Raw genomic sequence first — 16,685 nt, 5'->3', positions numbered from 1 at the left:
GGTTCTTGCAAAGAGAAGACACAGTCCCTGTCCTTAAAGGGGCTCATTTTGGTCCTAGTGATGACTCGCAACAATTACCTCATAGTGCTTTTAATGGGCTGAGATAGAGGTCAGCCCAAGCTGCTGTGGAAGCTCCTACTCTAGACCAGTGGTTTGCAAACTTTTTGGTCTCAGGACCCCGGTACGCTCTTAAAAATTACTGAGGGACTTCCAAGAGCTTTTGTTTATATGGGTTATTTACCATCATAGGAATTCAATCTAAGAAGAAAACATTTAAAAAAAAATACAACAAAATTCACTGTTATAATCTGTTATGAAAAATACATTTTCCAACAAAATTTAATGAAGAGTGGCATTATTTTAAATTTCTGCACATTTCTTTAATGTCTGGCTGAATAGATGGTTGGATTGTTCTATCTGCTTCCGCATTTAATCAGTTGCTACATGTTTTGGTTGAAGAAGATGAAGAAAATTTGGCCTTAAACATTTGTAGTTGTCAAAGCTTCTCTAAAAGGTCTCAAGAATCCTTCAGAAGATCCTCTTGATACCTTTTCAGAACTGCTGACTTCGACCAGGAATGAATCTTGGAGAAGGCAACTTGCGTCCCGAAAAAGACTAGCTATTTGGAGACAAGGTGAGAGTGGAGGTGTTTAACGATGGGCCTGTGGTGCACACCCCGCAGGGATTCTTCGGCAAAGGGCTCATCTACTCCGCTCTAGTCTACCATTCCTGAAAGAACACCCAGTTAATGAAAAGCATCGGGAGGGAGCAAATCTGATCATCAATATTACATTAACTATGAAACCTTCGTGCTTACTACAATAGAGAAAAATCGATCTACGCCTCACCCCTTCGGGCCGCCCTCGAGACGAGAGCTAAAGGGCCCGCAGGCGTGCCGCGCCCTCCGAAGACTGGGAGGGGCGCGGAAGCGCCGCGGAGTGGAGTGCGACTGCCGGGGCCCCGCGGAGGCGCGGCGCGGGAGGGCCCACACTGCGCAGGCGCAGCGTGCAGGCCGCGGCCCCCGGAACGGTAAACAGTGGGGTCACGTGACGCGTCCCGGCTTCAGCCCCCGCGCCGCCGCCGCACGCCGATGGCTGCGGGGTCTCGCGCCGCCGCACGGTCCCCACGAGGCGAGCGACCCTTGGGCCCTGGGCGGCGGCGGCTGCTACGAAGATAAAGAGGGCGGCGCGGAAACCAGGCTAGTGTCGTCAGCGGCAGCCGCTCGGCCCGGTGAGGAAAAGAGGCTGGGGCAGCGACGCCGACGTCCTGCGCGTACCCCCTCTCTTCGGCACCCACCGGGCCCCCTCCTCCTTCTCCTCGGCGGCGGCGGCGGCGGCGGCGGCGGCCACCATCTTCCTCTTGCTGCCAGTGGTAGCGCTCGTCTGGCGGAGCTGGGTGAGTTGCGGCTCTGGCCGCGGCCAGGGAGGGAGACGGGCAATCCTCCCCTCCCCCATTCCCTTCCACACGCACAGCGCCTCCGCGGGCCTCCCCGCCCCTCCCGCGGCGGACACTCCGCGCCTTTCTCCCGCGCAGCCGGGAAACCTCACCGGCCTCTTGCGCAACGTCCTCGGCCTGCCCGGGCGGCGCCTCTGTAGCCCGGGGACCGTTTGGACCGCGGGCTGGGAGGGAGGCGCGGCGGCGAGGTCGCCAGGCGGAGGGTCGGGACCGCGGCCTCTTCCCGGCTTCTGCTCGCGGGCCTTTGGCGGTGAGTGTGCCCTACCGCCGCGGCCGCGCGGGCGCGCAGGCCCGGAGGGACCGCGGGCGCTGCCAGGAAGGCCTGGCCCGCAGGCCCCCGGACCGGGTCCTTCGGACCTCTTCCCTCCAAAGGAGTCCGGCTTTGAGCTTTGGGCCCCGGGTCTGGGAGGCCAGGATTGGCCTTTGCCGCGAGGCCGAGCCCCGTCCCAGCTTTTGGAGAGGGGGGAGTTGGCGCTCTATCCATCCTCCCGCTACCGCGCGCTTTTGTGCTCGGGACCCAAACTGTCGACTCCTTTTGCTTAGTTTGAATTGGGAAGCCTAGAATCTGGCCCTCGGATAATACGAGTAATTTAATGAACCACTTGTCGATACGTGCGTGTTAATGGTGCTAAATAACTGATCACCTGACACGGGGGGGGCGGGGAGGAGGGAGAAAGGGAGAGAATGTTGGTACCGCGCACAGTCCTGTTTCCCTTCTTTCCCCCAGCAATGTGTTGCCGATGACCTTTTCCCATCTTTGGATTTTTAAATGCTATATCCTAGAGACTATGATTCGAGGTAGTTTGCATGATTATTGGTGCTATTCAGGAATCATTCGCAGATTATGATCATGGATAATCATTAATGTAAGTGGCAACTACGCTTCGATATCTACCTTTTAAAAATCTTGATTACATGTAGAGATACTTAATTTTAAAAGAGACATTGGTTACTGGGCCTTTCCCAAATGCTTTACTACCATATTTTAAGCTAAAATTTAAAAAACGATACAGTAAACTATTTAGGGAGTACTTATATAGTACATTGTTCTATTTAGTTACTATTTTGGGGTCGAACTTGTCTTCCTTTTTACAAACTGGTTGTTTGAGATCTTCCAGAACTACGCCTCCATTACTCATTCATTTCCTACCATTTTTTGATTCTTGAATGAAGTGTTTGGGATTGTGAAAATGTTTGTAGATGTGTTTGTGGTTGGAAAGAGACGTGAGTTAAAGAACCTGGAAATCTTTGCAGCATTCTTCTGCTGTTTTTGAATTTGTATATTCATTCCAGAGCACAGGAGATGTGTGAAGATTACTATTTCGGGTGGTTTCTACCTTCACTACTAGTCGACCTTTTCTTAATTTACAATAATTATTTTCTGTCCAGTTATTCTGTTTACTAGCCCTATGTTACAATGATGATTTTTTTCTCCATCATTATCACCATTACTATTTTAAATTATAAATTTCATTTCCCTATGATAGTTACATAATTTGAGGGGCCTCGGGAGCTCTTGTTGCTCTGATTAAGCCACACACACAGTTCAGTCCGTTCTTGAGCTGCAGAAAGACTTCTGCTCAACTGTAGTGGGCCACTATTTAAGTATGCAGAATTACAACAATAGATTTTAAGCTTTATTTGATAGCTGTACTGGTGATTTGTCAAAAGGATAACAAATGAGTTACTGATGGGACCAGTTTTCCCTTTTTCCTTGCATGCTTTATAGGTCTGTTTATTGATGAGCATGAAAATGTGATTTATTATACTGCTTTCGCATCCTTTGGGAGGGCAGTGAACTTCCTTATCTATCACACTGATTAGTTTTGGATTCCATGACGTTGGGACAGACTTCACATAACTTTAGTTTATGAGTGGATGTACTCATCTGTTGCATATGCAAATAAGTCAGATCTAAGAGGAGTGATGTGTAAATGTAGGTGAAAATTAGCGTTGGTTAAATGCAAATTTCAGAATAGAAGAGTGGAAAGGAAGTTGTCTTTATGTTAAAATCGTTTAAAACCATTCTATTAAAATTTAAAATGTATTGAGAATGGAATTAATTAAGAAAGGTTGATAATTTTTGACTTAAGTAATAACCTGTTAGTAAAATTATTACTGATAAAAGCTTGGAAGGCAGCAGTTGACAATTTGGATTACTGCAAAATTATCTTGAATTTAGATTTTTACACAGTATGGATTTTACTTGGGAAAAACTGATGAATGTAAATTATGCATACAGTTTGGGCTTTTTTGAGTGCTAAAACATAATGGTTATCTTCCTTGTTAATATGGTATTTACCTTTTTGATACAATTTGCTTTCTTAAATGTGCACTTTTTTCCTTGTTTTTTTACACGGATTTCTCATGAAATCCTTTTTATTTGTCTAGAGATAAGATCTTTTCTTTTTTTTAGTGAGTTAATGAGATTTGTTGATAAGCGTCTCAGGTTTGTACATTACCCATACCTACTTCACCAGTGTTATGAAGTATCAGTAAGAGGGCTGATTTCTTTCTTTCTTTTTTAAAAATGATTTTATTTATTTGACAGAGGGAGATCACAAGTAGGCAGAGAGGCAGGCAGAGAGAGAGGGGGAAGCAGGCTCCCTGCTGAATAGAGAACCTGATAGGGGGCTTGATCCCAGGACCCCGAGATCATGACCTGAGCCATGAGCCCAAGGCAGAGGCTTAACCCATTGAGCCACCCAGGTGCCCCAGGAGGGCTGATTTCTAAATATTTTCATTCATCCCCATTTCAGGAATTCTTTCTGACATGTGGCTGCTGATTTCTTTCTTGTGTGGAACAGTACATCTTGGGCTCTGTTTCTCATTTCTTGGAGCACCTCTGAGAATCCTGGAGTATCTTTTCAGAGGCTTAGACATTTTATTTTTTAAATTACAAAAATGACTTGGCAAATTGTTAGACTCTTAAAAACAGTACAGTTGCATGTTGAACAGCAAAAGATAACTCCCTTTTAGTTGCTGCCGTTTGATTACTGGGAAGAGATATTTGAGGGTATTGGTTTGATTCAAAATACCTGAGACCCAGGTGCTGTTTGTACCCTCAAGAAACCTGGATTAGGCTGAGAAACAAGATTCAAAGACACGAGATGTTAAATCATTGCAGTAGAATTAAAAGAAGAACTTGCAAGAATTACAAAAGGCATTGTGTAAGGAATTGTCAAATGTATAAGCTGGACACTTACTCCTAGGCAGTGTGTTTAATTTAGATCATTTTTTGATGGTCAGGGGATTTTCATTTTTACGATCATTTGTACTATGAAGAGAAAGAATTTAATAAAAATTTCAAGATACTATCCAGAAGTTTTAATTTGCACAGTCTGTTAGAAGAAGTTTTAAATGGCATAGTAGATTGTACAAAAAGGCTAAACTTAACAGTTTTGGTTCATTCATAATTTGTGTGAGTTGGCCACATGAGAAAATTCTTAAATTGTAGACTGTAAAAATAAATTGCAATTTGTAGTTGATAACTTCCAAAATGATGTTTATACACACTCAGGGTAGCCACTATATTTTTTATGTGTAGGGAGTGGCTAAGTGTGTATTTTCTAGCTATTTTGGAAGAAGTGTATGTCACTTTACTTTGAGTATTTTGGGGATTTCATTAATGATATATTAAGAACAGAATAATTAGTATGTAAGAGTGCATTAAGTATAGTAGTTTAAATGTGCAGACTCAGGAATCACACTGCCTGGGTTCCAGTTGGGGTGTACTGGATATGTGATCTTGGGCAAATTACATAATAGTTTGGGCCTCAGTTTGCTCTTCTGTAAAATAGATAAAATAATTGCACCTACCTCACAGTGTTGTTGGGAGGAATTAATGAGATAATGTATACAATACACTGAGCATAGGGCCTGGCTCATAGTGTATGCTAAAAGTACCATGTTAGCTTGGACTATTATTACCTCGGCCATAGTTTTAATGATGAACTTTTTCCACTGTTTCTGTGGTTAATCCAAACTGCTAATGCTTCCCATAATATCAATAGGATATAGTTGTTAACTTTGAAGTTAACTCAATACAGTTAGCTTGTATAATTCTGCTTTTGCCAGTTTCAACTTGTACCTGCTAGTTCTTTTTCTAGATTCTTAGGTCTTTAGTATTAGCATGGCAGACACCTTGGGTTCTTACATATTCTTTTACCCGATAAATTCAGAAAAGTTATGAACCTTGTTGCTGCTTATAGATTCTAACCAATGAAACTGAAGTAGAATTTGATGTGTGTGTTTAGAGCAGTTGGTTAAGGTTGCCTGGCTCTATAGAATTGTGCTTTCTAGAATTGTGTCATACCACATGGTCTAACCGTTTAGTGATTTTCCTTACCTCTATCCTGGAAGGATAACCTTTATTCATCTTTAATATTGTTTTATTATGGTGGTTAAGAACTAACCTTTGTCTCAGAGCAGAATTGATTCCTAGCTCTGTCACTTACTTATTCTGTAATATTGGATGTAATGTTGCTAAACTTTATCCCTACTCTTACAATTTAAGAATAATAATAGTATCTTCCTAATTGTGTGGTTGTGAAGATTAAATGACATGCATTTAGGTTTAGCATAGTGCCTGGCACAGAGTAAATATTCAATCCATTTTACTTTATAAACAGGTAGTGTAGGGTGTAGTGGTAAGTGCATTAATTCTCGGATGAAATTTTCTGGGTTCAGATTTCATCTCCACCACTTACTGTAGCAAGTAATTTAATCTCCTTGATCCCAGTTAATTTCTTCCCTCCTTCCTCCATTTGTTTCTTTCTTTCTTTGTTTATAATATAGCGTTGTTGTGAGGATTAAATTAGTAAATGTAAAGCAGAGTTTCTTTAGCAGTTTTCTGGCTGGATAACTCTTTGTTGTGGGGCTTTCCTAGTGCATTGTAGTAATTTTACTAGATGCCAGTAGCCTGCCCTCCAGTTGGTGATTACCAGATGTCCTCTAGAGGGGCATAATCACCTCTGATTGAGAATTACTGATGTAAAGCGTGTAGAACATTGCCTGGTGTGAAATTAGAGCACATCATTTTATGTGTTTCATCACCATTAGTAGTAGTACTTTTATTTTTCTACTACTACTGCCTATTAGAAATTTGTTCATGGTAAGCATGCCTGATGAATTAATGGCTTACTTTAAACTGTAGTGTAGGGACTGGGAGGCACCAAGTTTCCACTCCCAGGGCCTTTGCATTTAGGTCTTTGCCTAGATTTCTCTTCTCCATTTTTATACAGATCATGGTTTCCAGTTTTTGGATTACATGTTGCCCTATAATAAGCAACGTCTTCATTTAGCATTGTATGTAGAAACCCTCCTTCTCCCCTATAACTATGACCCTGTTTAATCTTTCATCATAGATTTTATAATCTTCTGAATATATTTGTACCCTCCATACCACCCCCCCATACACTTACACACAAACATAGACTGTATGAGACAGAACTTCATCATGGGATAACCTCTTAGGGCCTTTGATAGCTTTACTGATTTATCGTTAGATTTAGATCTTTTTTTTTTTTTTTTAAGGAGATAACATTATAAAACACATAGTTTTACTTTGAAGATGCTTCTGGAAAGTTGAGATAATTTTAATGTAAAAGGGGATTTATGTAGAAGTATATATATAAAATATATCTGTGCTATTGGTGCTTTCTAAATCTTTCTGCTTTCTATTCATACATGGAATAATACATGTTGGGTTTTTTTTTAGCGTAAACTAAGTTTGGCTGCAGTATAATTTTTTTTTAAAGGTTTTATTTATTTATTTGACAGAGATCACAAGTAGGCAGAGAGGCAGGCAGAGAGAGAGGGGAGGAAGCAGGCTCCCTGCTGAGCAGAGAACCCTATGCGGGGCTCAATCCCAGGACTCTGGGGTCATGACCTGAGCTGCCAGCAGAGGCTTTAACCCACTGAGCCACCCGGGTGCCCCTGCAGTATAATTTTTTATGAGTTAAGATAAAACAAGTATTTTAAAGCAGTAAATATCTTCAAACTTAGATTAAATTTTATTCAGAATGTTGGTAGTAATACTTATTTTTTAAATTGTATTCTGAGTCTTTCTAAATGGTCTGGTAGGACCAGACTCTGTTGTTCATAATTAGTGCTTGCTATTGCGTTTGTCTGGAGTATTCTCTGGACTTTTAGAATCCAGCTGCTTAGATTTTTTCTTGACCTCGTAAGTTTCACCTTCCTCTGTGAAGATGTCTGCAGTCCTTCAGTATGACACTTTCATATTTTGTTGTGATGTTTATGTATTGTATTTGTTTATATGTCTATATTCTTTTATATTGTGCGTTCCTTGACTATTGAGTGGTATTTGTTGCACTGTTACCTATGATAACTAATTAAGTGGATTATCCAAATTCTCTGACTTAGCTGAATATATTTTATGGTCTGTAAACATGAGGTGTGAACTGAGAAATAATTTCTGATTTTAGCATATATATATTCCGTATCAGTTTTTAATTGGATATATATGTATCAGTTTAATTGTATATATATGTATCATTAGCCACTTAGCATACACCCTAGATAGGCTTGTTATGTTTTATTTTTCGAAGATTTATTTTATTACTATTTTTTTTTATTAGAGGTGGGGAGAGACAAAGGGAAAAAACAGAGAATCACAAATAGCCTTCACACTTAGTGTGGAGCCTGCTGTGGTCTTGATTTCACAACCTTGAGGTCATAACCTGAGCTGAAAGCAAGAGTTCGACACTCTGGTGACTGAGCCACTCAGGGGCCGGTTGAAGATTTTATTTTTAAGTATTATCTCTACACTCAGTGTGGGTCTTGAACTCTCGCCCTGAGTTCAGGAGTCGGATGCTCCACTGACTGAGTCAGCCAAGTTCCCCTGTTTTAATTATTAAATTTATAATGCCAAGTATAAGGAAGCATTTAAATATAGTTTCATTGTAAGATATAGAAATTTGTTTAACTGAAGCAGTTTGTTTCATTAATAGATATTGAATCAACTCTTTTTTTTATTTAATTAGATCTGATTGTTTATCCACATTATTAAATACCTCCCCAATTCTATTTTATTATTATGTTTAAATACACTTTTAAACAGTATCATTTTTTAAAAATTTATTTAAGTAATCACTATACCCAACTTTGGGCTCAGACTCATGACCCTGAGATACCAAAAGTCACGTGCTCTTTGACTGAGCCAGCCAGCTGCCCCTTCTCTAATTTTAGATTAGTGTTTTAAAAAAGACTAATTTTGGAATAATTTTAGATTTATAGAAAAATTGTCGACACTGTGTAGAGTTCCTGTATATCCTCATCCTAATTTCCTAATTGTTACATCTCACATAATGCTAATGCCTTAATCAGAACTAGAGATTAAAATTGGTGCATTACTATTAACTAACATCCAGGCTTTATTTTGATTTTACTAGTTTTTCTACTATTGTCCTTTTTTGTTGCATGATCCAACGCAGTTTACCACTCTGCATTTAGTAGATTAGTATGTTCATGTTAAGTGAATTAATATTCCTGCAATCAACTTGTTTGTTTTCCAGTTTAGTATGGAAGATGCTATTATTTTATTTTTGATATTGAACACTTGAAACTGATTTTTTTAAAATAAATGACTTTGTACTTCCATTAAATAATACTTTCAAGATAGTTTTGTGGGATGACTATATATTATCATTTTTGGAATTCTTTGGAATTACCCCCAGAGCCGGTTGCAACTGCTTATGAAAAGTCAGTTTTACTAGTGTACAACAGTTTTACAAGAAAACTAGTCTTGTGATATGCTGTGTAGAAATTGTCTTCTTGGGACCCTTAAGTTTGGGATGCTTTATACCTTATTCTCTGTTGGAATATTAAAGATGTCTCAATGGTAGCTGCTTAACAAACGTTCATTGAATGAATTAAAAGTATTATTAAAGAAAGGTAACTTTGTTATGCCAGTCCTTCTCAACATTTGACCATGGAAGCTTTTTTCCTGATGTGCTTATTTAAATCCAGATAGAACACACTTTGTAAGTCATATACCAGTTTTGGCCAAATACCTGTACTGGAAAATTTGGCTTACCCATCTTATTTACAGTAGGTTTTACTTTTTTTTTTTAATTGGTCTTTAAAGACTAAATATTGTCTACCATTGAGATTAAAAAATATGCCACAGGCTTTTAAAGTAATTTTTATAAAGGAGTTTTGGCATGGTTTACTAATAGCAGTGTTACTGAAGAAAATATGTTGCATATTTAGATTGTTATTTAGAATGGGCTGGCCTCCCTTACCTTTGTGATTTTGAGTTGTGTGATCATAATTTCTGAATATTCTGAATATCTCCATCACTTGAAAGCACACAGCCAGTAGTAACCGAAAACTGACTTCAGGTGAAGTTTGTAGAATTTACCAGATTTGTGTTGCTAGTGGAATGAGTGTGTTTTTAGTAGATTTAGCATACTTTTTTTTTTTGAAGGAAAGTTAACTATTTGCTTTCAGAACTGGAATTGTCATTTTTTTTTTTCTTTTTGATTCATCTGAGAAAAAAAGGTTGCTAATTGGGATGCAGCTTTGAAGAGGAAGTAGTCTTGGATTCCAGCACATTCAGATAAACTAATTTGTCTGTAGTTCTAGCTACTTGATTGTGTAAACATTTAGTAACATTTTTTAAAATTATTTTTAACTGACAAAAATTTACTATACTAAAATTTTTTTGGAACTTAAAAACATATTAGGGAAGTATTGGTGAAGTATGATAATTGAGCTTTTCTCAGTTACTGAGACTCAGGTAACGTTTGGGAATTAAAACATTTCCCGACTTTTCATCAGCATTGTGAGCTATAATTTTCTTTTAATATTATAGTTAGAAAATGCATATAAAATAACCAGCAAATCAATCAAATAATATTTTATTTCAGTGTTTTATTATATTTTTAACATGAGTAAATTGCAAAATTTGAGAAGTAATACTAAAATCCTTCTATTTAGAAGGGGATGAACTTTTATGAGAAAGAGGAAATTCTCTTTCTTTTGGTTTCAGGACTTTAAATTGAGCTACAGTAAACTTTCCACAGGTTTATAATTTCAGCAGAGGTATACATTCATGATTTAAGGCATTTTCAACATCTCCCAAAGTATCTGCTTGTCCCTTTGCATTCTAGCCTTCTGTTATCCAAGTATCCAGGCAACCACTGATTGGCCAGGAAATTATGGAAAATTATTTTTAAAGAAGAGCCTTTAATGAGTCAAATGTAGTCAATTTCTAGCTCTTGTAGCTTGATATGAAAGGAAGAAGTATGGCTATGGGCTATGGAGCCTTGACCTAGGACTGAATCTTGGCTGTTTTGTGGTTTTGGGGGAAGACATTTAAATTGTTCAAATGAATTTTGTTTTAAACAAATTATTTACATGTTATTTTCTATATAGAGCCTATTACTATTCGAAATAAGTGGGTTAAATTTAAGTAAGATGATTAGCAGCATATAATATATTACCAGTAAATTGTTGAGAGATTTTGGACTTCCCCTTCTTTCATCATTTTTATAGGGGAAAGAATCAATGACAGTTTGATTGACACTGAAAATACTTGGAATTTTGAACCAAAGATGTTCTCAGTCAATTTTCTAGCTGACTGAATATTATTAGATGTTTTTGTTGATGCCTCCCCTCCACCTTCCAAAGTATATTGGTTCAGTTTTTTCTGAACCAGTATTGAAAATTATTGAACTTTTGACTAAACGAGTCTCTTCTGGGCATTAGATGACCTTTCTGAGCAGTACCTAGTAGTATCAGTAGGCAACTAGCTTTACATCTGTATATATTTCACATAACAGTAAAATGATTTTAAATCTCTGATATGTTGTTTTCTTTTCATTTATCTCATTTTATACTAAAAGGATAAAAGGAGTCCCTTTAAATGCATGTATGTTCATGTCTCTGCTTGCATATGTGTAGGTTTTTGAGTTTTGATTTGTTGGGTTTAATTAATAGTTTCTTTCCATTTTTTCTTCCTACCCCTAAAAACTACCTTTTCGCTCTATATTACCTTTCTATAAATAATTTAAATGCTTTGTAAATAAAACAAGGCTGTTTTGCAGTTTTAGTAGGTATGGGACAATAATTTGATTTTGGCTCTTTTATATTGATATATTGTAAAAGCAGTGTCATTCTTAATTTATGAAAAGATTATGGTTAAAAACATATGGTTTTTATGGTTTAAGCCATGTCATTTTTTTTTCAACTGTATGAAATTAATGGATTATATACATAGGTTCCCCCCCCCCCAATAATGAATTGAGTAAACATTTAATAGGATTTCTGGTAAAATGATATTCTACATGTGTGATAAAGAAACATTTTAGTAAAGACTCATTCTACATGTCCAAATGTTTATTCTAAAAACAGTGAGGATTTTTTTAAAAACAATTCAGAAATACCTAAGTGTGTTCTTAGACTCAAAACTATTAAAATAATTTGGTTTTAGGTGATTTTCAATTGATAGCTTTATTTCTTATGGTATTTTTTTTGTCTTTCTATAGGGCTGAAAGACACACAGAAGTCTTCATGGATATAGTTGATACATTTAATCATTTAATTCCTACTGAACACTTAGATGATGCCCTATTTCTAGGATCCAACCTGGAGAATGAAGTCTGTGAGGATTTTAGTACAAGTCAAAATGTCTTAGAGGACTCGCTGAAGAACATGCTCAGCGATAAGGATCCTATGCTAGGATCTGCAAGTAACCAGTTCTGTTTGCCTGTTTTGGATAGCAATGGTCCCAATTTCCAGATGCCTTGTTCAACAGGTAATTCTTACTTTTTTTTTTCTTTTTCTTTTTTTTTTTTTAGTCGGCAATTTAAAATAAAACTTTTTCAGCAGTTTTTTTTTTTTTTTTTTTTTTTTTTTTCTTTTTTTTTTTTTTTTTTTTTTGGTGAGGGTAGTGAATTTAGGATTCTTTAATTTGAATTTAGAGCTGCTTTTCTTGACGTCAGAATTAGACTTTAAATTTTCTTCCGAGGAAAGTGGAATTATCGTTGAGGATATGGATGTAGATAGGATGACCAGTGACTGTATAATTATTTTCTAAAGGGGGATACTTTTTGAGAATTACAGGGGTGCTGTTAATAGTTACATCATGACAAAAAGTACAAGTTGGGACTCTCTCTAGTATTTAGGGATTTCCTAGCAAATTGGGACATTATATCACCCTAGGCCTGATGGACTCAAGGGGAACTGCTGTGTTGAGCTTTTTCAGTGTCCCTCCCAGCCCTTTAAATTTAATATATTGTGTGCTTCCATTTCAGATATTTTGACTTTTTATACATGTATCTTAAAATCAGAGAAAGAACTCTAGACCTGTGCTGTCCAACTTAGTAACCACTAGCCACATAAAACTGTTAATCACTTAAGAGGAGTCCAGTCTTAATTGAGATATGCTGTGAAGTGCACATTAGATTTTTAAAGACTCGATGTGAAAAAAAATGTAAAATATATTTTACCAGAGCTTTTTAAATGTTCATTACATTTGCAATGTATTAGATACTTTTGGTTAAAAAAATATGATTAAAATTAATTTCACATTTTTACCTTTTTTTAAAGTGGCTATATGTAGTGTGTGTACATATATATGTATATAAAGTGGTTTGCGTTATATTTCTGTTGGATAACACTGCTCTAGGTTCTGTAATTGAAGTAACTGAAAGATTGAGGTTTGTAACTTTCCATAAGGCTAAACTAATTCTTAATAAGAAATTACTTCAGAGATATATTAATATGTGGAAGAACATGTAGGTTTTCTTTTATAAAGCAAAGCAAGTACTACAGTAAACTTCGGGGCAATTAGCTATTTCTTAACCTAAAATTAAATAAAGGAAAATCAGCTTCACATGGAGAAGTTAGGCTTCCCCTCACTGTTCCCTAGAATAGTTCACAGGTCTATGTGGTCTTGATCTTTCAATGACTCTAGATTTTTGCACTGTAGTTTTTCAGTATAGTTTTTGTTTCCTTTTAATATTTTCTATCTAATATTTTAATAATATTTAAAGTTTGGATTAGGCTGGCCTGCTGTTGATCCATAAATTTGTCAGATTATTCTGCTTGAAGACCTCAGCACTTTGACTATTAGGAATCTTGATTTTAACAACTCTTTAATGCTGAGATCTTTTGAATTGCTTGCTAATGGTGTATCTCTGAATTATATACATTGTGTTGTTATTGCATAGGTTTACATTGTTTTCGTTGTATTCTAAATGTTACAAAGCTTTAAAAATTTTGTTTTATGTATGCATTGTTCAAGTTTTTTACTTTGGTTCCTGTGTCAGTACAGTATACCTAATTATCTCTATTGTCAAGTGCTTTTGACAGTTCTTGGTTGTATGCATAGTTTCACAGTTCAGTCCAAATTCAGGAAAAACATTTATTGAATACTTCTGTGCTTGTTACTGGCAACATTCTTAAGGATGTTATGCTAGGTCTGAAATTGGCAAATATATCATCTTGTTAGATTTCTTAATTTTAAAATTTCAGCCCTTTAGTAATGCTACTGGTATTCCTACTTGCTGTCCCCCTTTTTTAAAAAAATGATTTCTGCTGTTATGAAAAGCTTTTACTGATGTGAAAAGTCTCTTCAGTTTGATGAACATCTCTTATTTTGGATGACTTAGAACATCTTTACTGAACTACTTAACAGTTTTTTGAGGTATGATTAATACTTGTTTGTGATTTTATTATCTACAAACTAATTTTTTAATTTAAGAACTTAAGTGAATTATTTTCTAAAATTTTTTTTATTATAAATTGCTATAATTTATCTTGGTTCTGAAGCAGAATTGTTGGTATTAACATGTATGTGTAGTATATGTATTTTTTAAATATGTAGGGAATTTGTGGAGGAAATTTAAATAATAAAGCTCTTGTGCTTAGGATTATTGAGATTTCTTTCCCACAAGGTAGGGCATTTATCTTAATTGCTTCAAAGTTCCTTTTGCCCTTTGGGATATTTAGTTGAGTGAAAGAGCTGTGTATTTTCTAATGACAACAAAAATGTCATTTGAATTGAAAAAATTGTTTTGACGTAATTTTAGATTTAAGAGAAAGTTGGAAAGAAGTAATTTTTATTTTAAACTATTTAGTAAAAGCCTTATATGGACAACTTTTCTAAGTTTAGCTGTTCACATACTACTACAGCTATTTTATTATAAAATAAAAAGGACATAGTTTTTACCCAAATGTTTGTGGGTCCATAGGTTTTTACTAATTGTCTTCAGCAGGGAAATCACCCTGGCAGTATTCCCCATGTCAAGAAAGCTATAGATTATGGTTATTTTATAACCTTGTCTTAGATAGTGTTAAAATTAGCAAACAGAATAACTGTTTTGTTCTCTGCTGTGCTGAACCAAGTTGATTTGCTGTAGTTGTTAAAGTTTAGTTTTTGTTGACATAGTTGAGCAGCTTGCATGTATTTCAGTTGTCTCCAGAAATCATAGAATAGCTTTAAAAATTACAAAAATAGGAAAGAAACATGGAAGATTACTTATAAGGTTCTATTCAAGGCAAAAAAGTTAGAATGCTAATTGTTTCATTTTGGGAAATAACCCGTAGATTTCTTATCCCCCCTCACCCCCCTTTTTAATGCTTTTAACTGTAAAGTATTTATGTACATATTGCCATATTTACATATGGTTTGTAGATTTGCCCAGTAAATATTTTTTTAAATTTAACTCTAGTAAGGAAAATCATTAAGTATTGGGGACATGTTTGGTCTTTATTATCAAGCCAGTTATTGGTATTCTTTAAAAATCCTCTTATCCTTAAAATTAAACTTAAAATTAAAATATTTGCCCAGGTAATAGGGTCAGGATGCCAAGTACATTATTTATATAAATACTTGAAGAATAGATATAAAATCATTGAAACAGTTTTTGAAAAACTGGTGGTAAAGAGTGTCATGAAGAAATACTTTATCATTTTACAAACATGTTCCCCTTTTATATAGATGGCTAGGATTCATAAAAGTGAAGTAAATCTTGTATTTAACTATATCTTTACATGGGATTTGAAAAGAAAAGTTCAGTGGCTGTAATTTCGTTTATTTTCTTAAGACCAGGAAGACAGATACATTGTAGATACATGGGTATTCAGAGTAGCCTTTCATTCAGATAGCACTCATGGCTACTGTACCCTTCAGTAATATCAAGGTGTTCTTTCGAAGCTACATCGTGGCTTACAAATCTTCATTCACTAAATTAAAAAAAAAAAAAAATGCAACCAAAAACCAAAACTTTCCGGTATCGTGGTGTTTGGAGATTAGACAACCCCAAAAGTTGTTAAATTCTTATAGGTATCTTGCTTATATGCTTAATTTGACTAAAGTGGGTATGTTTAGAAGAGAGCAAACAGAAAAGTTTGTAGAATTAGAGATATAACTTAGTGGAGGAGAGAAAATGCTGGAAGATGGGAAGAGTAGGCTATAGTAGCAGCCATAGATCCTTGAAAATTTGTCACATTGGCAAGATATTTGACTTTTTAATGGGTAATGGGAAAGAGCTAGGTCTATTATGTAGCAGTTAGACAGAAAGAACAGTTTAAGTAGCTAAAAGGAAGAACTTGGGGTTCTTACCCCCAAAACAGAGTAATAGTTTCCTGGGGATATGAGATTTACACCTTTTTTTTTTTTTTTGTTACAATTGACTTTTGCTCTGCTTAGCTTGATGTAGTATAAAGCAAAGTATATCTTAATTTTACTTTGCATTGAATATTTAATTTTCTTTTTAATTTAAAATCTGAAATCATGGGGCGCCTGGGTGGCTCAGTTGGTTAGGTCATGATCCCAGGGTCCTGGGTGGGCTCCCTCCTCAGCGGGGAGTCTGCTTTCCTCCCTACCCCTACCCCTCCACTTCGCTCATGCTCTGTCCCTTATTCTCAAATTAATAAAATTTAAAAAACAAAATCTGAAATCACGTCTTCATCACTCTATCCCTAATTAATGTCTTTTAGTTTTTTCTTTTATCTATTACTTAAAATTCACTTCATTTTTATTCCTGTAGTCCATTGTTTATTTAACTTAAAAACAAAATAAAGACCTTGGATTAAGACTAGAACAGTTTTTATTCTTTGGGTTGCTGACTGAATCTTTTTTTAATTTAGCTTGCATGCCTATGCTTTTATACAGGCTGCTTTTTTCAAGGTCTTGGGCATTTGGTTCTGTTGCATCTACCTTTTTTGGAGGTCTGCCCCACAGGATGTGTTTGCCATTT

At 36.3% G+C, this 16,685-nt stretch overlaps 1 protein-coding gene across 5 annotated transcripts in view; it reads left to right on the top strand.

The window, feature by feature from the left end:
* The first annotated feature begins 1,020 nt into the window (after positions 1–1,020).
* PHF3 (PHD finger protein 3) overlaps positions 1,021–16,685 on the top strand; it is an 86,755-nt gene continuing 71,090 nt past the window's right edge. Inside the window, exons 1-2 of one of the 5 annotated variants that reach the window (XM_059400183.1) lie at positions 1,021–1,395; positions 11,967–12,235. In XM_059400183.1, the coding sequence (XP_059256166.1) occupies positions 11,992–12,235 (244 nt within the window). In that variant the 5' untranslated portion in view covers positions 1,021–1,395; positions 11,967–11,991. Of the gene's footprint in view, positions 1,396–1,573; positions 1,706–2,305; positions 2,322–11,966; positions 12,236–16,685 lie in introns of those variants that run through there. The other 4 variants (XM_059400184.1, XM_059400182.1, XM_059400185.1 and 1 more) reach the window with 4 other exon arrangements.

This window comes from Mustela nigripes, chromosome 5, assembly GCF_022355385.1.
Source record: "Mustela nigripes isolate SB6536 chromosome 5, MUSNIG.SB6536, whole genome shotgun sequence".
In the NCBI taxonomy this organism is placed as follows: domain Eukaryota; kingdom Metazoa; phylum Chordata; class Mammalia; order Carnivora; family Mustelidae; genus Mustela; species Mustela nigripes.
This window is presented reverse-complemented; position numbering and strand designations above follow the sequence as displayed.